General features: G+C 22.9%; 2 protein-coding genes across 2 annotated transcripts; one reads left to right on the top strand and one right to left on the bottom strand.

Annotated features, from left to right (window-relative positions):
- The first annotated feature begins 2,896 nt into the window (after window positions 1-2,896).
- Window positions 2,897-14,951, top strand: LOC122499016 (nuclear export mediator factor NEMF homolog). The gene is made up of 11 exons (XM_043607050.1): window positions 2,897-3,401; window positions 4,303-4,474; window positions 4,636-4,838; window positions 5,194-5,808; window positions 8,632-9,131; window positions 9,377-9,557; window positions 11,226-11,530; window positions 11,699-11,861; window positions 11,959-12,229; window positions 12,511-12,779; window positions 14,633-14,951. Exons 1-11 carry the CDS (start codon window positions 3,346-3,348, stop codon window positions 14,829-14,831), a joined length of 2,934 nt encoding a protein of 977 aa, XP_043462985.1. The 5' UTR covers window positions 2,897-3,345; the 3' UTR covers window positions 14,832-14,951.
- A 411-nt stretch (window positions 14,952-15,362) lies between these two features.
- Window positions 15,363-23,828, bottom strand: LOC122499011 (serine/threonine-protein kinase VRK1-like). Its single transcript, XM_043607043.1, has 7 exons — window positions 23,406-23,828; window positions 23,237-23,289; window positions 22,918-22,987; window positions 22,555-22,751; window positions 19,692-19,905; window positions 18,735-19,495; window positions 15,363-15,781 (listed from the first exon to the last, which is right to left on the bottom strand). The coding sequence occupies exons 1-7, from the start codon at window positions 23,569-23,571 to the stop codon at window positions 15,677-15,679; spliced, it is 1,566 nt and encodes a 521-aa protein (XP_043462978.1). The 5' UTR covers window positions 23,572-23,828; the 3' UTR covers window positions 15,363-15,676.
- Window positions 23,829-24,245: the final 417 nt, after the last annotated feature.

Raw genomic sequence — 24,245 nt, 5'->3', positions numbered from 1 at the left:
TTTAATTTTAATTTCAATCTATTGAAAGTTTTTTTTTATTTAAATTTTTAAGAGAACAAATTTTCTTTTTATTAAAATTATTTAATTTTTTTAATGAAAGTCCTATTTTTCCATTAAAATCATAAATTTGTTAATCAAAATTCAATTTTTGAATTACAATCCTAATTTTTTATATTAAAATTCTATTTCTCTATTAAAATCCAAAAATATATAAAAATCCTATTTTTCCATTGAATTGTTTTTTTTAATCAAAATTTTATTTTCTTTTTAAATCTATATCATATTCTTTTGAATAAAAATAGTAATTTTTCCTTAAAATCTTAAATTTTTTTAATAAATATTCAATTTTTCGATTAAAATCATAATTTTTTAAAATCAAAATTCAATTTATTTTTGCATTATAATCCGAATTTTTTATAAAAAAAAGCCCATTTCTTTATTAAAATCCAAAAATTTTAAATAAAATATCCTATTTTCCATTAAAATCCTAAATTTTTAAATTAAAATTCTATTTTTCCTTTAAAATCCTAATTTTTTAAAATCAAAATTCAATTTTTACATTACAATACTAATCTTTTGTATAAAAATCCTATTTCTTTATTAAAATCAAAAATTTTAAATAGAAAACCTGTTTTTCCATTGGAATCCTTTTTTTTAAATCAAAACTTTATTGTTCCTTTAAAATCCTAAAATTATTTAAAATCAAAATTCAATTTTTACATTACAATCCTAATTCTTTGTATAAAAATCCCAAAATTTTAAATCAAAATCCTATACTTTCATTAAAATCCCTTTTTTTTAATCAATACTTTATTTTTTCTTTAAAAATCCAATAATTTTAAATCAAAATCCTATTTCTCCCTTAAAATCATGAATTTTTTAATCAAAATTCTATTTTTCGAATCCTAATTTTTTTAATTCAAAATTCTATTTTTCACATTATAATCCTAATTCTTTATTATTAAAATCAAAAAATTTTAAATCAAAATCCTATATTTTTCCATAAAAATTATTTCCTTTTTAAATCAAAATCTTATTCTTTTGAATAAAAATTGTATTTTTCCCTTAAAATCATAAATTTTTTAATCAAAATTCTATTTTTCGAATCCTAATTTTTTAAATTCAAAATTCAATTTTTCACATTATAATACTAATTCTTTATTATTAAAATCCTATTTCCTCTCTGCCTATTTCTTTATTAAAATCAAAAAATTTTAAATCAAAATCGTATATTTTTCCATAAAAATTATTTTCTTTTTAAATCAAAATCTTATTCTTTTGAATAAAAAATGTATTTTCCCCTTAAAATCATAAATTTTTTAATCAAAATTCTGTTTTTCGATTAAAATCTGAATTTTTAATTGTCACTTTTATATGTAATTTTATTTAATAATCAAAAATATTTAAGGTTTTTTTTGTAGGAATTAAAGGCTAATACACAATATTTTCGCGAACGTGAAGCATGATGCATGAGTTAGAAAAGGATAGATATATGTATATTTGTACCATGTTGAAGTCCACAACGTTGATCAACGAAAAAAAATTTTAAACTTAGTAAATTAATTAAAAATGACGCTGCAATATTGTCACAAAAATATTTCGAAATAAAAGATTGATGTTTATATTTTGATAATAATTATTTTGCAATTAAATATTAAATTAAAAATAATACTTGAATGCATTAAATAAATTTATTTCGTTGACAAACGTTGTGGACTTTAACTTCGTTATATTTGTGTCCTCTATCTCAAGGAGAGTCCAGAATAGAGTCGAAGTCGGTATTGATATTAACGCGCTCGTCCATATGGAATACATAGGACGAGCGCGTTGTATCCAGCGCGTTCATACCGACTTCGACTCTATTCTGGACTCTCCTTCATGCATCGCCTTAATTTTTTAGTCGATTTAAAGCGAAATCTATACTTTAAGGCTGCGGTTACACCTCTGCAGGCAGCCTGCCTGCCTGCAGGTTGTCATGGTATCGTACAAGAGTAAGAGAGTCAGTGACTTCAAACTTCTCCCTTACTCTCGTTGCTCCTGCCTGCGCAGGCAGGCAGCCTGCAGAGGTGTAACCGCAGCCTAACGAACACACTACATACTGATTTCTGATTGAAAGAAAAACGTGGAGCTAAAGAAAAGTTAATCAATTTTTAAGTGCACCAGGTAAATAACAAATATTATTTATTACTATTCTAGCACTAAGAACAATAATCGCATTTCTCACACATTCGCAAAAGAATACGCAATTTTATTAACAAAACTCTTCATCAAAAGAAAGTGTAAACAACGGCCAATAGGCCATTGAGTAAAATCAAAAATCTAAGAAAGAATTATAGAAAATTTTCCGTTAATTTATTGTTGTATATATGAAAAAATGAAAATTTTGTTATTAAATGTTCTCTTCAAATAATACACGAATAAAACATAAATAATATCTTAAAAGGAAATTTCTGAAAAATTCATACTAACATAATCTAAAATACATGAAAACTTTTTCCAGGAATAATAAAAATACAGTGAGTGTAATTAAATCTAAAAAAAATAACCACATCATTGTTGAAAATGGAAAATTCAAGAGAAATAGAAGAAATCCAAATATCCAAGCTAAACAAAAGCAAACGAAAGGCTTTTAAATGGAAAACAAATTCTCTTGACCAATAAAAGAAGAAAATTTAACTCTTCATCACGCTGCTATCGGAAATTTTTTGGAAGTTCTTTAATATTTTCTATTAACAATGAATATTAAAACTATTGTCCTATTGTAAAAAAAACAACAAAATTGTATATTTTGAACCATTAAAAAAATAAAATATTCAAAAAAAAGAAAGAAAATTATTAATCGTATTTATTTTTTCACTTTCTTAAAGTGGAAACGGGTGACAGTAGTAATAGTTACACTCCTGACTGACAATTATTATCATATTGTTTTGTTGTTAAATTTTCGTGTCCAAATCAGTTATTAATTAAACTCTGCGACAATTAGGTATTTCGGAATCTTAACAGCTGTTTCATTTTTTTTATTTATATTATAAAAAAACCGTATGTAAATACAAGTGTATTTTGTTACAAAAATTCAAAATTTTAACTTGCGGTTAGAATTAATTACCCTATTAATAAAAGATTTAAAAAATAGGAAAAAAGTAAGTTTTTCATTCCTTGTGAATATAATAATGTTTAAAAAATAATATCAGTAGAAGTGATAAAAAAAATATTTTTAAAACCTAACCTCTTCCACACGAAATGAAAGTGTCACCCGATCGTGTCGCGACATTTGAAGAAAAAAGTATATATATAATATTTAATAATTAATTTAACAAAAAGGAGAAATAAACAAAAGGATTAAAAATGAAGACAAGATTTAATACTTATGATCTTGTGAGCACCATCACAGGATTGCAACCGTAAGTTTTTCTTTTCATAATATAAATATTTACAACTTCCTTTGCATCAAATAACGATAATTCAATATTTATTTACGTTCAAAAAAATAACATATTGCAATTAATTTTAGTCAATTTTAACAAAAGAAGTAAAAAATATTCAAAAAAAAAATTGAATATTACATGTTTTAATGCGCAACTATTTTTTTCTTTTGAAAATTATTTAATTTTAGGTTATGTCAAAACTATTTTTTGTATAATTTAAAAAAAGTATTAGTAATTTTGATGTAATAATTACTTATAATTCAATAATTCAGTTTATTGTAATTTTAAATAAAATTTCTTAAATATATTTCAGAAATTCAATTATGGTCAAAATTTTTTTTTAAATTTCGTCAAAATAATATTCAATTATTTTCAAAAATAATAAAATTCTTCGGAGTAATTTAATTATTTTCATAAAAAATAAAACTTGTCAAAAATTCTATTATTTTCATACCTAAATAATAAAATTCTTCGGAGGAAATAAATTATTTTAATTTGAATTTCAATAAAAATCTGTGCTATGAATTCAATTATTTTTATAAATAATACTTTTTATCGAATAAATTCAATTATTTTTAAAAATTTTAATAAAATCCATAGCTAGAATTCAATTATATACGTAAATAATAAAACTCATCGCAGAATTTCAATTATTTCAATTATGTTTAATACAATTTTAATCCGAAAAATGTAATTAAAATTCGTCAAAAAAATTCAATTATTTATAATTTTGTTAAACTTTTAAATAATAATTGAATATTAAAATGAATGAATTTCTAGAAATTATAAAAGTAAAAATTTTGTCTGGAAATCAGGGAAAAAAATTGCTTCAAACAGAACCGTTCTTTTAAAATATTAAAAAAAATATTATTTTCAGATTAATTGGTATGCGAGTAAATCAAGTTTACGACATTGATAATCGTACATATTTAATACGTTTACAAAGAAACGAAGAAAAACGTGTACTATTAATTGAATCTGGAAATAGATTTCACACGACAGCTTTTGAATGGCCAAAAAATGTCGCTCCATCTGGTTTTTCAATGAAGGTATATATTCGTCGTTTGTTTTCCCCATTTTCATTTCAGTTAATTTTGATAATTCTAAAAACAATAATAATAAATAAAAATGAAATCAAAATAATATCAATTTTCTCTTTAATAGAAAAAAATGTCTTCTAAAATTAATTTCTCGTCTTATTTATTTCCAGATGAGAAAACATTTGAAAAATAAACGATTAGAAAGTTTAAAGCAAATTGGCTCCGATCGAATAGTCGATTTTCAATTTGGAAGCGGAGAAGCTGCTTATCATATTATTTTGGAATTGTACGATCGCGGTAATATTATTCTCACCGATTACGAGATGACTATTTTAAATGTCCTGAGACCTCACACTGAGGGCGACAAAATTAGGTGACAAGTTAATAATAATAACTAATTAATATCAGTTAATTTTTCTTATATTATTATTATTATTAAAGTAAAAAAAATAATTACAATAATATCTTCAAGTAATTAAATTCGAAACAATTAAATTACGTTCAAAAATTTTAACAATATTTTTTGCAAAAAAAAGAATTCAATTACTTTCAAGAATTGTAATTAAATTCTTGATAAGAATCCAATTATTTTCAAAATTTTATAAACTTCTTGACAAAAATTACATTATTTTTTTTAACACTTTCTATAAAAATCATTCAAAGAATTCAATTATTTTTTTTCCAAAAAATTTTAATAATTAAAATTTTATTTCATTATCAATTCACAGATTTGCCGTACGCGAAAAATATCCCCTCGATCGTGCGCACAAGGAAATAATGCCATCAATTCAAGAAATAAAAAAACGTATCGAGAGTGCAAAACAAGGTGAACAATTGAAAAAAATACTCAATCTTCTCCTTGAATTTGGCGCCTCATTAATTGATCATATTCTCTTGAGAGCTGGTTTTCAATCAAATTGCAAGATTGGACAAAATTTTCACATTGAAAGTGATTTTGAAAAATTACACGTGGCACTCGATGAGGGAAAATTAATACTTGAAAATGCAATGAAAACAAATTCAAAAGGTTATATTGTACAGAAAAAGGAATCGAAAATAAATACCGATGGCAAGGAAGAATCTATCTATGCAAACATTGAATTTCATCCATTGCTATTTGAACAAATTAAAAATCAAATTTACAAGGAATTCGATACATTTGATCTTGCTGTCGATGAATATTTCTCATCGATGGAGGGACAGAAATTGGAATTAAAAGTTTTACAACAAGAGCGTGAGGCACTCAAGAAATTGGATAATGTACGTAAGGATCATAATCAACGATTAATATCGTTGACGAAAGTACAGGATGTGGATAAACAAAAAGCCGAATTAATTGCCAGGTGATTAATTCTACCAATTTTAGAATTTTTTCTTTTTATTCCATTTGCCAGCAAATGATACGCGGAACGCGGTATTCCATTTCTTATTATTTTATAAATTAATCAATTTTATATTTTCAAGAATAAATATCAATTTTTTAATGATTACAGATTTAAAATTTAAAGAATGCACTTATTAAGTACATAATATTAAATATTCTTGTTTATTATTTTAATTTTAAACTAGCAACAAACTAGCTAACTTCTTACTGCCTTTTTTAAAATAAAATTAGCAATTTTAAAAATAATAGAATTTAAAAATTTTCTAATTAAAATTTTTGTTGAAAACACTAAAAAAAAAATTCAATTTTGGAGAAATTACAAATTATTGCAGAAATCCAATTATTCCGAATAAAAAATAAAATTCTTCTTATAAAATTTAACTATGTTCAAAATTTGAAAAAAATTCTCTTAAAAATCCCAATAATCTTTATAAAGAACAAAATTCTTCTCCAAAGTTCAATTATTTTCATAAATGGCAAAAAAAATTATTGTCCTCATTTCAATTATTTTCAATATCTATTATTTTAATATAATTTCCCAAAAAGAATTAGATTATTTAAAAAAAAAACTTTATAATAAATTTGTATGCAAACATTTAATTATTTACATAAATGATAAAAATTTCACAGGAATTCAATTATTTTTATAAATAATATAATTCTTCGAACGAATTCAATTATTTTCATAAAAAAATAATTTAAAGTTCTAGAAAGTAATAATTGAATTAAAATGATGAAAATAATTTTGATGAAGTTAAGTTACAATATTCTTATAATATAAAATAATAATTTTGTTAAAAAAATTGTGATTCATAAAGAAAAATAATGCAAAATAAATAAATTTTCTATTTCTTAATCACAGTTGTTTAACAATTTTCTAATTTTGTTTAGAAGTAAAGAACAAAAATCTGCATAATTTCAATTTGACAAAACATAATATTTAACAAAATTTTAGTCTTTTAATGAAAAGAAGTGAAAAAAAATCTGATTTCTATATATTTGTCATTACAATTTTGAATTGATTATAAAATAAAAATAATTATAACATAATAATATAATATAGCAATCTATCTAAAGTTAACAAAAAACAAAAATATTAACAAAAGACAACTTCAGAATGTGAGAGACAAAAATAGTGAATGAATGAAAGAATGAAAGAACATTCAAAATATTATAGTTAATTATACTTAATTTTAATAAATTATTTTCACTACAATTTTAATAAAATTTTTCGAAAGAATACAATTATTTTATAAAATATTAATTAAATTCAATTATTTTTAAGAATTTTAATATAAATTCAATTATTTTCAACAGTTTTGATGAAATTTTTTTTAAAAAATCATTATTTTCAAAATTTTTAATAATATTTCTTCAAAAAATTCAACTATTTTCAAAAATTCAGATAAAATTCTTCGAAACAATTCAATTATTTTTATGAATTGTAAAATCCTCCGCAAGAATTTAATTATTTTCATAAATAAGAAAATTCTTGTCAAGAATTAAAATATTTTCATAAATAATAAAATTCTCCAAAGGAATTCAATTATTTTCATAAATAATAAAATGTTTCGAAGGAATTCGATTATTTTCAATACAATTTTAATATAATTTCTCAAAAAAATGCAATTATTGTTAAAAATATTATTTAAATTCAATTATTTTCAATAATTTTGATGAAATTCTTTTTAAAAAAATCATTATTTTCAAAATTTGTAATATAATTCCTTCAAAAAAATTCAACAATTTTCGAAAATTCAGATAAAATTCTTTGAAACAATTCAATTCTTTTTATAAATTGTAAAATTCGTCGCAAGAATTCAATTATTTTCATAAATAATAAAATGATTCGGAGAAATTCAATTTTTTTTCAATACAATTTAAATTTCTAGAAAAAAATCCAATTATATTCAAGATAATTTTAATAAAATTTCTCTAACAGATTAAATTATTTTTTAAAATACTTAGTGTAATAAAATTTTTCTAAACAATTCAATTGTTCTCAAAAGTTTTTAATAAAATTCTTTAAAAATTTAAATTATTTTCAAAATTTTCAATTAAAATTACTTTAAAAAATTACATTATTTTTTACGAAATTTAATAAAATTCTTGGAAAAAAAACGTAATTATTTACAAAAACTCTAATAAAATATTGTTTAAAAAAATTTAATTTTCTAGGAATAATTTTATTATAATTTAATAGGAAAATCGTTAATTACAATTAATAATTAATACGATTATTTAAAAAATTCTTCTTAAAATTCAATTATCTTCAAAATTTTCAGTAAAAGTTATTTTTAAAAAACTGCTTTATTTCCAAGAAAATTTAAATAAATTCTGCAAAACAATAAAATTATTTTAAATAATTTTAATAAAAATTTTGCCAAGAATTAAATTATTATCAATACAATTTTAATTACATTTTCCCGAAAGAATTCAATTATTGAAAAATATGTTGATAAAATTCTTGAAATGAATTCAATTATTTTCAAATTTTTTTTATAAATACTTTACAAGAAGTAAATGATTTTCAGTACATTAATTTAAAAGTTTTAATCATTTAGAAAGTTAGGAAACAAAACACAAAACAGCAACTAACTTCAAACTGCGAACAGATTACCGGATTACAACGATTATTAATATAGATTTTAATATTTTATTTTTACCAAAATTGACTTTATTTTTATTACTTTTTGCAATTTGTTTATTTTGACTTATTCAGTTTTTAAATATTTGTATTAATAATAAATTAGTTTTAGTAATAAAAAATGAATATTTGCAGAAATCAAGAATTAGTGGACGCTGCAATTGTCGCTGTACAAAGTTTATTGGCGCATCAATTTTCATGGCCGGATATTGAGGCATTGGTAAAGGAAGCGCAGGATCGAAATGATCCAATTGCACAACATATAAAACAATTGAAATTAGAAACTAATCATATATCATTATTGTTAACGGATCCATATCACGAGGATAATAATGACGACGGCGATGATGATGGTGATGATGATGATAATGAACCCGAATTAAAATCAATGATTGTTGATATTAATTTGGCGCACAGCGCATTTTCAAATGCAACGAAATATTACGATTTAAAGCGTCATGCCGCTAAAAAGCAGCAAAAAACAATTGAATCACAGGGCAAGGCATTGAAATCGGCGGAGAGAAAAACAATGCAAACATTAAAGGAGGTTCAAACAATTCACAGTATCAATAAATTACGTAAAGTTTATTGGTTCGAGAAATTCTATTGGTTCATATCGTCGGAAAATTATTTAGGTATTTTAATTTAATTCATTTAATTAATCAAATATCAATTTCAATTTTTAAATAATATCAGATTCAACATTATAAAAATAATTCAATTATATTCATAAATAAAAAAAATTCTTCAAAACAATTACTTTAAAAATACAAATTCAATTGCATCGAAGAAAATAAAAAATTTTTCGAGGAACGTTTCACACGTGAAATTTGGAGAAAATTTTAATAAATGAAATTAAAAATTACTTTTGCTATTACAGTGATTGGCGGAAGAGATCAACAGCAAAATGAATTAATTGTAAAACGTTATTTACGCGCTGGCGACATTTATGTTCATGCTGATTTAACCGGCGCGAGTTCAGTGGTAATTAAAAATCCAAGCGGAGCTCCAGTGCCACCGAAAACTCTCGCTGAAGCCGGAACAATGGCTGTGACTTACAGGTAATAAAAAATTCCATCCTTTTAATCAAATAATTGCGCAAAATTAATATTTTTCATTATTTCAGGCTTAGCACTCATTTACTAAAATCTACTATTTGCTACTTTTTTTTACGATTTGATACTATTTGGATACTGTTCTTAGATTTTTGACACTAAAAGCTACTTTCTTTTCTTTTTAGAATTTCAGGGTTGATACAAAACTTTAATTTTGTTTCTCCCTGACTTCCAGACAAAATTTTGACTTTTCCCCGATTCTAAAGAATATTCTGATCCCCCAACTAAAATTCTTCTTTAAACCAATTATTTTTAAGAATTTTTGAAAAAGTCTTTGAGTTTTCAATTTTATTTGTTCACAATTCAATTTTATGTAGAATTTCGATTATTCGGAAATTATTCAATTAAATATATATATTAGAAAATAAAAATTTGAAATAATTTTAAAAAAATTCAATTAAACTTTTTCAAAAAAATTCTAAAATATTAACTAAAAATCATTTTTAAATCAATTTTTAATAGAAAATTCCACAAGAATTAAATTATTTAAATACAAAAATAAATAATTTATTGAATAATTAAACGTCTCTCAAAATTGAATTCTCATAAAAAATTTTAATCAACAAAATTAAAAATAATTTAATTCTTTCGACGAATTTTAATAACATTTTTAAAAATAATTACATTTTTCGAGGAATTCGATTAAAATTTTATTAAAAATAATTGAAATTCTGCGATGAGTTTTATTATTTATGAAAATAATTGAATTCTTACGATGGATTTTATGAAAATTTTTGCAAATAATAGAAACCTGTAAAAAATTTTATTATTTACGAAAATAATTGAATTCCTGTGAAATTTTTATTATTTTATGAAAATAATTATAATGTTTGCGTAGAAGTTTATTATAATATAATTATTGTTAAATAATTGAATTATTTTGGAAAATTTTATTAAAATAGTAAGTAGATATCGAAAATCATTGAATTGAGGAAAATTTTTTAATATAATTGAAATTTAGCCAACAATTTTATTAAAACTTTTGAAAATGATTTAATTTCTGCAATCATATGTAACTTCTCCAAAATTCAATTTTTTTAGCGTTTTTAACTAAAATTATTCTATAAATCATTTATTTTTAATAATTAAATTAAAATATATTAAAAAAACTTAATTCTAATTTAAGAAGAATTTAAATTATTAAAATTTGTCAAGAAAAAAAAATTTCATTAAAATTTCTAATTAAGTTAATTGAAAATTGATATTTTATAAAATTTCAAATTTATACTTTTTGTAACAAGTTAATCTATTTATGAAAGTTGTAAATTTAACTGTTTTAAAATTTAATTAATTTTGAAATATTGAAGTAAAATTATTCATTAGATAATTTATAAGTAATAATTTTATGATAGGTGTTCAAGAATTAAGTTATTTAAAAAGAAATTATTGTTAGAAATAGAAAAAATTGAAGGTTTTTTCATTAGAATTCGTAGTAATTTCATAGTTCCCAAATTCGGAATTTTTTTTTGAATTCTAAAAATTTAATTTTCTCTATTACTATTATTAAAAGTTCCTGACTTTTCCCTTACTTTCCTAATCTGTGACAACCCTGTAATTATTATTATTAGTAAATAAGTTATTAAATGTTAATTAAATGAAAAAAACTGTTTTCAGTATTGCATGGGAGGCGAAAGTGGTTGCTGGTGCTTGGTGGGTAAACAATGATCAAGTATCAAAAACTGCGCCAACTGGAGAATATTTAACGACCGGTTCGTTCATGATTCGTGGCAAAAAAAATTACCTCCCCCCCTGTCAATTGGTCATGGGCTTGGGATTTATGTTCCGTCTCGAGGAAAGTTCAATAGAACGTCATAAAGGCGAAAGAAGAGTTCGAACATTAGACGACGAGAATGATGAAAGTTTCGTTGAAACGGAAAAAGAAATCGAAATCGAAGAGGGAGAAGGAGAAGACGAAGAAGGTACAAAAAAATATTTATTTACGAAATACCTCATTAGAAATTATTTCCTTTCTATGAATATTATTAATTGGATAATTTATACAAGAAATCTTTTTCCTTCCATCAATATTTTTTAATATTTGAAGCAGAATGAGCGGTAAAACTTTAATAAATATTTGTACAATTCAGATAATTTAGAGCAGGAGAAATTGAATCCAATTCAGGAACTAAATGAACTGGAAAACACTCAAGAAGAAAAAGTAGAGGAAAAAAATGACGAAAGCAGTGACGATGAAGAAAACAAGTCACTTTTTCCAGATACACAGATTAAAATCGATCTCTCCGGAAGCAAGTAATGAAAAAAATTTTTTTTTTTATTGAAAAAGGCGTTTTTTGATTATTTACTAAAATAATATATTGTTTCGTTTGTTTCTTTTTCTTCCTTTAAGAATGCATCTGCGAGTCGATAACGCGAAACCCTTGACGAATCAAGAAAACAAAGAAGTAAAGGAAGAGGAGAAACTTGAAAAAATCACGCAAAAGAAGGAGAAGGTAAATTCGCAGAATAGATCACAACAAAAGGCCGAAAACGAGGAGGAAAAGGAAAAACCAAAACCACAAGCATTGAAGCGAGGGCAAAAAGGGAAATTGAAGAAAATTAAAGAAAAGTACAAGGATCAAGACGAAGAAGACCGTCGACTATTAATGGCAGCCTTGCAGGTATTTTTCTCTCATCAAATAAAGTTCTAATCAAAATTTACATTTAGTATTTAAAAAATAACTTTTTTCTTTTATACAAACTTTTTATTTTCATTTCACTTAATTTTTTTTCTAACTTTACTTTTTATCTCAATTAAATTTTTAATATTTTTTAATTATGCTTAATTTTACTTCATAATATTTATAAATAAATAAATAATTTGAATAAAAATTTTTCCTTATATAATTTTTGTTTTTTTGTAATTAAATAAAAATGACATTGAAATGTTTGATAATTCAAGTCGGCGGGAGCAGCGAAGGAAGATAAAAGGAAAAATCGCCAGAAAGATCCCTCGGGACCAAAGCAACAAAAGAAGAAAAATGTTCCGCCAAAAAGAAAACCAATCGAGCAAAATGTCGAAATTGGCGAAAATAATATTGAAGAGGAAGATTTGGGACCGGCTCCGGAAATCGATATGTTGGATCAATTAACCGGAAAACCAGTCGAAGAAGATGAATTACTCTTTGCTGTACCAATAATTGCACCTTATAATACTTTAACTAATTACAAGTAAGTAATTTTATTCATCAATACTAAAAAAATCCCTAACTCATTTCAATTTCTTTAATATTAATCATTTTAGATTTTACTTTAATTCGCGTAACTTATTTAAATAATCAAAAACAAATTAATAACAGAATAAAAGTAATTAATTTTATCGGCTTATTAATTTTTTAAACTCAATTAAAAAGAAATTTTCTATTCTTAATTAATTGTTGGGGTCATTCACAAACAACGTCACGCTTTTTTGGACTGATTTTTACCCCCCCCCCCCTTTGTCACATTTTTTACATAAAAAAAATTTTTTTTTCACACTTCGTCACACACAGCTCGACACCCCTAGGAGTGTGACGTAGTTTATGAACGACCCCTTCAGTTTAATACCATTTTTAATTATTAATAATAACAATTATTATTAATGAAATAATTGGATAATTCATAAGATTAATTTGTCGGGAATTCAATTATTTTCATAAGTGATGAAATTCTTTCGAGGAATTCAATTATATTTACATAAATAATAAAATTCTTCGCAGAAATTCAATTATTTTTTAAAATTTTATTAAAACTAGCTACACCCCACAAAGCACAGACATTTTCTGCAAGTTTTCCATGCAAATGGAAAACTTTGCATTGCAAGTTTGCAGCAAACTTGCATAAATATAAAAATGTCACCCACTTGACAAATTTGCACTGCAAGTTTGCAGCAAACTTGCGCCAAATAGCAAAAACTTAAATGTATGCGCAGTAGTTTACTATGACATCTAGAGCTGCGCACTATATTTTAGTCACCTTCCCTGCAGGGAAGGCATCGTTCATCAAAATATATGCAATTTGAATAAAAAATTTTTTTTTTAATTTTTTAGGTATTTTAGAAAGTTTGCTGCAAATGTCAAGTAATAAAGTTTTTCATATTAAAAAAAAAAGAAAATATTTCACAGGTTTTACATTTGTTAATTTTCTAAACTGTTTGTTACAAAATGCTAATTTTTTAGAAACAAAGGAAATAATGAATAATATAATAATATTAATAATTTTTTTAGATTAAAAATATTTTTGAATTATTTAAGAAATAAAAATAATATTATTAAATTAAAAGAATAATAACAAAATAAAGAAATGTAATATTATCTATCAAAACATATAAAAAAACAAAAGCATGAATTTTGTTAAAAAATCGTTATTTCATATTTTATTTCTATTTTTTATCAAAACGAATAAAAAACAAAAGAATAACCATGACTAACTTCAGGTGTGGACAGACTGAACAGAATGAATGAATGAATACGACGATTATTATAGTTAATTCTTATCAAGAATTTAATTATTTTCTTAAATAAAAAAATTATTCGGAGAAATTCAATTATTTTCAAAATTTAAGTAGAACTTTTGTCAAAAATTCTATTATTTTCTTAAATAATAAAATTTTTCGGAGGAAATCAAATTTTCAATTGAATTTTAAAAAAATTCAATTAAAAAAATTTAATTAATTTCAAGCTTTTAATAAAATTTTTTGAAACAATTCAATAATTTTCAACAATTTTCATTAAAACCATCCACAAAATTCAATTTTTTAATAAATAATAAAGTTTTCAGAGAAATTCAATTATTTTCAATAGAATTTCAATAAAATTTCTTGATTGATTTAAATTATTTTTAAAAACTTTAATAAAATTCCTTAAAAGAATTTAATTTTCAAAAATTTTGTCAAAATTCTTTAAAAATAAAAAAACGTAAATGTAAGTAAAATCCGGTGTTTTAAAAAAATTAATTATTAAAATTAAAGATAATAATTATTAATAAATTAATTTATTACCAACTTTAGAAAAAAAAATGATTAAATTTTATTCTTTTCTTCGCAGATTTAAAGTGAAATTAACGCCAGGCACGGGAAAAAGGGGAAAGGCGGCGAAAACTGCTGTCGCTGTATTTTTGAAGGACAAACTAATAACATCACGCGAGAAGGATTTAATAAAATCAGTGAAAGACGAATCCATCGCGAGAAACATTCCCGGTAAAGTGAAAATTAGTGCTCCACAAATTCAAAAGGTGAAAAAATAATTTTTCCCCCTCTATTTTCAAAGAGAGAAAAAGATATTTTAATTCACAACGTGTAGAAATTTATGTAAAGTTTACATTGTTTAAAAAAAATAAAGTTTTTTGTAAATATTAAATTGAAAATTGTCTTCTCTATAATTCACCCTATTTGCAAAATAAACAAAAAAAGTTCAACAAAATATTTTCTTTAAGACCTAGAGAGACTGGAAAAATTCCTTTTCATTTTCGATAAATATTTAGTGGGAAATTCTTATTATTATTCTATTATTATAAAAAATAAAAAAAAACAAAAAATTTAATAAAAAAATTCAATTTGATTAAAAATATTTAATTTATTGAAAAAATATAATTCATCATCATTGAGATGGAATTTTTTTCCCCCTCTAAATAACAATTTTATTCACTAATAAAAAAAGCAATTATTTATCTACTAGGAAAATTTTTCACATACTTCCACATTCATTTTAATGTGTTTTAAATTTTAATGTTTTTATTTTTTAATGTTAAATTTTAAAAAAAGAACAAAATTTCGTGTAAGTGGAAATTTTTGTTTTTTATTTCAAAAAGTCATAATAAACATTGTGGAATGTGAGAGGGAAATAATTCCACTTGTTTAAAAGGCCACATTATTATAAAGTGGGAGAGGGATGGAAAAAAGTAGAATGAAGAAAAAAAATACTGATTACCTCAAATAATTGCAATGATCAAAACAAAGTTTTTCCCTAAAACTTTATACTGTCATTTTTTTCTTTTCTAAAAAATGAAAACTTTTTTTTTGTACTTTCTCGAAAAAAATCAGCCTCTTCTTGATTTTCTTTCTTTTCACATTATCTTAGAATCATTGTTGATCATTCATCATCGAACATATCCTTCTCGGAATTGAGACTTGAATTTTTCTTTGCTCTCGATGTCAATTTTCCTCGTGGTCTCGATCTCGTACCAACAGTGATAATCTAAAATTAAATACAAAAATTCTATTATTTTCATAAATTACATAAAATTATTAAGCAAATTACAAAATTTTATATTTTCAAATATGAATTTTTTTTAATAATTTCAGATTCAAACCTTAAAAAAATTCAATTATTTTTAAACAAAATTGAAATAAAATTTCACGAATGAAAACAATTATTTTTTTAAATTTTAATAAATACCTTAGCTAAAATTCAATTATATTCAAAACAATTTCACGAAAGAATTCAAATTTTTTTCTTAATTCGATATAAAAATTTCAACAGAATTCAATTATTTCCTAAAATTTTAATAAATTCTTCGAAACAATTCAATTATATTTATAAATAGTAAAATTCTTTGCAAAAATTCAATTATTTTTAATACAATTTTAATAAAATTTCATGGAAGCATTCAAATTTAAAAAAAATTTTTAATAATATTTCTCGAAAAAATTGAATTATTTTGAAAAAAATTATATATTTATAAATTTCTTTAAATAGTAAAATCTTTGCAAAAATTCAATTATTTTTAATAAAATTTCATAAAAATATTCAATTTTTTAAAAAAAATTTTATATTAGGGGAGACTGGGGCGAAAAGTTAAATTGTGAAAACAGTTAAAATTCATTATCTTTCGAACAGAAATAGTAAGAGCATTGCAATTTTAATAATAGAAGGGTGTTATCACCCTGAATAAATGTCCGGAGTTATGTGATATTCTGCTAATTTATGTGGTGTCCATATTTAAATTTTTTTTCACCCTACTTTTAAAAATTTTTTCGTAAAAGAAAATATCAACTTTTAAGTATATTTTTTGCATTTATTCTCACCGCGATTTTTTTACTTCATTATTTGGGTCCCCTGAAGAGATACCTAAAGGTATTTGCTAAATATCTTCAGTGAGATTTTTTATATTTGTTGTTAAAGCCAAAAACGCACCCTGGGGCGAAAAGTTAAATGTATTTTTACATGTTATTAAAAATTTTTTTTTATTTTTCGTTTTTTTGGGTTTATTTGTTTAAAAATGATTTATTTGACATTAGGCAAGTACTCTATCAAAAAACAAGACCGCTCACGTGAAATAAACCAAAAAAAATTTTTTTTTTTTGAAATTTCAATTTATTGACTTTATAACTATTCTAATGCTTTTGTTAAGTAAACAAAGATCTTTTATTAACTAAATTACTTGTTAACGTATACTTTAACTTATCTACTACTTAACACCTATCAGAAAATAGTTTTAGTAGGCTAAAAATAGAATTTAACTTTTTGGCCCAGCCATTTAACTTTTCGCCCCAGCATGGGGCGAAAAGTTAAAAAAAACAAAATTTTCAAAAAAGGACAAAACATGTATTGTATGCGAAAATATCAGAAACTTTTTTATTGAAAGTTGTAGGGGACAAGTTGCCCTACAATATTCATGTATAAATATTTGCATCTAAGCGGATTATATTGTCTAGAAAAAATCATTTATGAAAAATTTAACTTTTCGCCCCAGTCTCCCCTAATATTTTTTGAAATATTAAATTATTTTCTAAAATTTTAGTAAATTCTTCGACACAATTTAATTATATTTATAATTAGTAAAATTCTATGCACAAATTGAATAATTTTTATAAAATTTAACGAAAGAATTCAATTTTTTTCTCAATTCGTTATAAAATATTTCAAAAGAATTCAATATTAGTTTCTAAAATTTTAATAAAATTTAATAATTAAATGTTTAATTACAATTAATAATAATCACGATTATTTTAAAAACTTGAAAGAAATTGTTGATAAAATTTAATTATTTAAAAAATTTTTAATTAAAATTATTAAAGAAACTCCATTATTTAAAAAAAAATCCAAAGAAATTCTTCAAAAAGAATTTAATTAGAATTTTCAAAAATTTTAAGAAAATTCTTTGCGAGAATTCAATTATTTTGCTAAATAATACAATTTCAGTAGAATTCAATTATTTCCTAAAATTTTAATAAATTCTTTGAAACAATTCAATTATATTTAAACAAATAGTAAAATTCTCCGCAAAAATTCAATTATTTTCATAAAATTTCATGAAAGAATTCAATTTTTTTCCTAATTCGTTATAAAAAATTTCAGTAGAATTGAATTATTTCCTAAAATTTTAATAAATTCTTTGAAACAATTCAATTATATTTAAACAAATAGTAAAATTCTTTGCACAAATGGAATTATTTTCAAAAAAATTTCACGAAAGAATTCATTTTTTTTCTTAATTTGTTATAAAATTTTTCAAAAGAATTCAATTACCTATTTTCTAAAATTTCACTAAAGAATTCAATTTTTTTCTTAATTCGTTATAAAAAATTTCAGTAGAATTCAATTATTTCCTAAAATTTTAATAAATTCTTTGAAACAATTCAATTATATTTAAACAAATAGTAAAATTCTCCGCAAAAATTCAATTATTTTCATAAAATTTCATGAAAGAATTCAATTTTTTTCCTAATTCGTTATAAAATATTTCAAAAGAATTCAATTAGTTTCTAAACTTTTAATAAAATTTAATAATTAAATGTTCAATTTCAATTATTAACAGACACGATTATTTTAAAAACTTGAAGGAAATTGTTCATAAAATTTAATTATTTTTAAAATTCTTAATTAGAATTTTCAAAAATTTTAACAAATTTCTTCGCGTGAACTCAAATATTTTACTATGTAAATAATAAAATTATTCGAAGGAATTCAATATTATTAAATTTTTTGATAAAATTCTTTGCAAAAATTAGATGATTTTCAATACATTAATTTTAAAATTGAGAATTATTATTAATTATTAATAAATTCTTAGAAGAAATTCAATTTATTATTTTCAAAGATTTTGATAAAATTCTTTGCAAAAAATTCAGTGATTTTCAATAGGATTAATTTTGAATATTGAAAACATTTAAAAAGTTAGAAATCAAAAAGATTTTTCTTTATTCACCTCGGGTTCAGAGTCAGAGTCCAATTGTTTACGAGTATTCTTTTTCCTCTCCCTCATAACTCGCTTCCCTGACGATCCAGCATCACGTGTTGCCGCCTTTTTTTCCGGCGTCTCGCTCTTATCAACAACTCGCTTCTTCCTCTTTATTTGTACCTCATATTCCTCGCCTGGATCGAGATTAGCCAAAACTTTTTTCACCACATCATCGCCGCTAATGCACGAATTATTCATAATCATTGAGTCATTCAATGAATTTGCCTCCGAGCTCAGTCTCTTGAGTGCTGCAATTTTTTTCGGTACTGCCGAAAGAATATTTCCCGTCTCCTTAGTTGTAATTTTCTTTGGTAAACGTGACTGCACTTTTGACGCAACTTTCTTCTCAACTGGAGTTTTTGTTTCAATAACCGATGCAATTTTTCCAGCTGTTGTTGATTTTTTACCGCCGGAAAACACTAATTTATCGCCTGGCGTTTTACCGAGAGACTTGAGACCTTGAATTAGTGTTTGCTTAAATTTCTCATAATCGGGCGTGTCATTGAATTTCATTTTTGCCAGGAGTGAAACAAATTGTGTGATTGCCGCGGGAATTATTGAATCGGCGAAACATTGTTTGAGAAATTTATTTGTATCACTGAAGGCGGCCTCTTTTTGCTTTTGCACTGCTGAAGGATCGCTTAAATTTTTCTCCCATGGCAAAGCGCCGCAGATCCATTGAATTAAATTATAAGCGAGAATTTCTATGTCGCCTCGCATTGTCGGCACTAAAATAATAGTAGGAGGTTTATTTTAATTATTATAAATCTTAACTAAAGTATAAATATCAAAGGTGAAAGAAGTTAATTAATTTAAATAATGATAATAATATAAATAAGTAGAAACTATAAAGAAGAATAATAAAAATGTAACAATAAATTATCAAATTTAATTAAAAGGAAAGGAAAAAAATTGAAAACCAACCTCCCATGTGAGCATCACGGCTCGTGTACTCAATAGTTCCATTGTGTGCTTTTTTAGGATCTAATTTGTACTCCGGTTTTGTCGTATAATGCGACGCCAAGCCAAAATCAACAAGATACACTTGATTTTCATTTCCTCGATTAAGTAACAAATTTCCTCCCTTAATGTCAGCGTGAACGTACGTTCGACTATGAATATACTCTAAAACATCAATCTGAAAAAAGAGAAATTATAAAAAATCCAGCTGTTGTTATTTAACAAAAGAAAATAAACAGGATTGACAAAAAAATTAATTTTTGTTTTTCCCTGATTTCCAGACAATATTTTCACTTTTTCCCTGACTCTAAAGAATATTCTGATTCACTCTAAAAATTATTAGATACTCAAAAAAATTTTTCTGTTACATTTATTTACGAATTTCTTTAATTGTAAAATTATTCAAAAACATCAATAACTTCTTTTTTAAATAAATATTTAATCATTAGTCATTACTATTTTTCCAAAGGAATTAAGATTTTCAAAATATTAAAATTCAAACCTTTTTGAAATTCAACAACTTGTAACAATATTATTACAAAACAAGAAGAAGAAAAAAGAAAGAAAAAGAAAAAGGTAGCAGCGAGCAGCTCAAGGCTTGTCACTGCTACCCGACTGGTAGTATCCATTCCAAGCCTCGCGTTCCTCCCCTTATTTTATGTAGCCCTTCAATTCTTCTTCAAATCAATTATTTTTAATAATTTTTCGAAAAACTTCTTTGAGAATTTTCAAATCCATTTGTTTACAAAAAAATGTTACAGGAAATTTAGATTATTCGGAAATTCTCCAATTAAATATATAATATAAAATAAAAATTTCAAAATAATACAATTAAACTTTTTCACAAAAATTAATTCTACAGAATTGTTAGTTAAAAGTAAGAAAAATTCAAACTTTCAAAGATTTTAATTTGAACCTTTCAAAATCCAATTATTTCTAAAAATTCGCGCTATAATGCTTTTAATATTCAATTATTATTATCTAAAATTTTAACTCAAATTAATTTTTAAATCAATTTTTATCAGAAAATTCTACGAAAATTCAATTATTTAAATACAAAAATAAATAGTTTGTTAAATAATTGAATGTTTCTTAAAATTGAATTCTCATAAAGAATGTTATCTAAATTTTTCAAAATTATTTAACTCTTTCTAGAAATTTGAATAAAATTTTATTGAAAATAATTAAACTCCTCCGAAGAATTTTACTATTTATATGAAAATAATTAAACTGCTCCGAAGAATTTGATTATTTATGAAAATAATTGAATTTTTGATAAGAGTTTTATTTAAATTTTGAAAATAATTGAATTATTTTCAATAATTTCATTAAAATTTTGAAAATAATTTAATTGTTTCTAAGAATTTCATTAAAATTTAAAAAATTAATTAAATTCTTTCCACAAATTTAATTAAAAATGTATTGAAAATAATTAAATTCAATTAAAAAAAATTTTTTCAAATGTTTTAAAAATAATTGATTTTCTGGAAAGAATTATATTAAAATTGTTTAAAATAATTGAATTCATTCTAGAAATTTTAATAAAACTTTACTGAAAATAATTGAATCTCCAAGAAGAATTTTATTATTTATAAAATTTTCAAATAGTTTAATTTGAAACCTTTTTAAAATTCAATTATTTCTAAAAATTGACGATATAATACTCTTAATATTCAATTATTATCTAAAATTTTTAACTGACTTTCATTTTTAAATAAATTTTTATCAAAAAATTCTACTAGAATTCAATTATTTAAATACAAAAATAAATAATTCATTGAATAATTGAATGTTTCTTAAAATTAAATAACCGTGAAGAATTTCATCAACAATTTATTAAATAATTCATTTTTCGAAGAATTCGATTAAAATTGTATTAAAAGAAGGTTCCTGAAGTTGGCATCGATGCTCAGCATCGAAAACTATTTTTTCTTATTTTTAGTTATAAAATTTTAACTTATTTCACTTCTTTCATTCATCTAAGAAGTTAAAAACTTTTTAAGAATACAACTTCTTTAAACTTAAACCTCGGAAAAAATTGAGTGATTTTTTTCGGTTTCGTACAAAAAATATTTGCAACTTCAGGGACCTTTAAAAGAATTGAAATCCTATGATGAGTATTTTTATTCATAAAAATAATTGAATCTCTGTAAAAAACTATATTATTTATCAAAATAATTGAATTATTACGAAGAAATTCATAAATACTTTGTAAATAGTTGAATTCATGTGAAATTTGTACCTATTATTTATACGAAAATAATAAAATTGTTCCGTAGAATTTTATCAAAAATTTTTTTAAAGAACTGAATTCTTTTGGAAAACTTTATTAAGATAGTAGATGTTAAAAATCATTGAATTGAGAAAAATTCTTAAAAATAATTGAAATTTTGTAAAGAATTTTATTAAAATTTTCGAAAATAATTGAATTTCGGAGATGAATTTTATTATTTATAAAAATTATTGAAATTTTTGAGAGAATTTTTTAAAATGTTTGAACTTAATTGAATTTCTGCGAAGAATTTTATTACTTTTAAAAATAATTGAATTTCTGCAAATATTTGTGACTTTTCCAAAATTCAATTTTTTTTAGTGTTTTTTTTTACTAAAATGATCCTATAAATCAATTATTTTTAATAATTAGAATTAAATACATATTAAAAAGATTTAAGTAATTTCAGAAGAATTTGAATTATTAAAATTTTTCAATTATCTAAGTTCATTAAAATTTCTATAATTAAATTCAATGAAAATTGAAATTTTCTAAAATTTCCAATTTAACGTTTTTTTAAGTATAAAAGAGAATAAAAAAATATAAAATATTTACAATCTGCAGGCCAACTTGATAAACAGTATTCTCTGGAAAAACTCGATTATTTTCCAAAAACAATTTCCATAAATCAGTACTGTAACGTTCCATAACGACAAAACGATATTTTGTATTGTTACATTCATGACTTCCAGAACCAAGAAAACGTGGCATTCCAATGAAGGAGAGTTTCTTTTTCTTTCTCCATGATTCAACTGAAAATTAAAATTCTTTTTCAATATTTTTCTCTTCAAAAGAAAAGAAACATTTAAAATAAATTAAATAATTAATATATTGAATTGAAGTTCATTTAATAGATATGTACTTAATTAAAGTCCTAAATTTATTAAATTTTATAATTGTGACAAAAATTTTACGTACTATCATCTGATTTAGCATTTCTCATGTAAAAATGCATTTCCACGAATAAAGGTCCATTTCCATGTGGTTCCTGAAAAAAATTTCTATTACTATTTATTTTTAGTTGCTATTTTACAAAAAATACAATTTATTCTTTTTATTTAGTAAATTGTAAATAAGAAAAAACTCCTAAAATAATGAATAAAAGTAGCTAAGGAAACGTGTGTTATTTTAAAAAATAATGAACTAAATAATAATTAAATAAAACAAAGTAAATTAATTAAATAAATAGTAAACTTAACTAATAATTAACAAAACAACGTAAAAAAATCGTACGTACAATTTTAATGACATTTGGATAATCTTTTGGTGTTTTGCCAGAATAAGGTGCAGCTGTAAAGTAAAAAGAAAAATAAAATTTATTGAAATTTTCAAAAAAAAAAAAGAATTCAACTGTTTTTTACTTTTTTTCTGTAAAAAACTACTTATTTAAACTTTTTTCTCTCTACCTGAGTAAATTTCGCCAAAACCACCAACTCCAATTGAACTGCTAATAATCCATTTGTTTTTCATTAAATCAGTTACAATTTCTCCATTTGGAATTGGATCAGGTAATTTATATCCATTTGCACCTTTTTTCTTAGGCGCCTTTTTTGCCGTTGCTTTACCGGCCATTTTTCGCCTTATTCTTTATATTTTTTTCTTTTTGAGGTTAGAAATTTAGTAAATATAAGTTGACGCTCCACACAAAAGAAAACAAATTAACGAATAAACAATTAATCAAAACACTCACGTAAATAATTGTTACAGTGTGTTTAAATAGTCAACAAAAACAACAAAGAATTCTTTTCTCTTTAAATTTATTTTTTCTTTAAAAAAACTAATCTATATGTACATGGTCAACATCAACAACTGACAGTAAATTTTCTTATATGGACACTCTGTTTTCAAAAGTGTAGCCAACAAGCCGACCAATGAAATTAAAGAATTTTTTGACACGATTCAACAGGATAAATTTAACGGATTTTTTTTAGATTTTTATAATTTAATAGATTTAATACACGAATCAAACTGGAGAATAAAATTTATTTTATATCGATTATGATGAATAGTTGCTAAATTATCATTTTCTTTTTAATATATGTATAAAAAATTTATTTTTTCAGAGAGAACTGTCAGAACTGCATTAAGCTCGGAACACTCGTCTAGGTTAATAAGCTTGTCCAATTTTTTAATCATCTCTTTATTGGTATCCCTGACAGAGTGGGGGAAAAGTTTTAGCGGGAAATTTTTTTTTGAGAAAAAAAAAGAAAAATACAATTTTTGTATTATATAGGTGAGGCATTGTA

The sequence above is a fragment of the Leptopilina heterotoma genome, unplaced genomic scaffold (assembly GCF_015476425.1).
Source record: "Leptopilina heterotoma isolate Lh14 unplaced genomic scaffold, ASM1547642v1 Lhet_100, whole genome shotgun sequence".
Lineage (NCBI taxonomy): Eukaryota > Metazoa > Arthropoda > Insecta > Hymenoptera > Figitidae > Leptopilina > Leptopilina heterotoma.
This window is presented reverse-complemented; position numbering and strand designations above follow the sequence as displayed.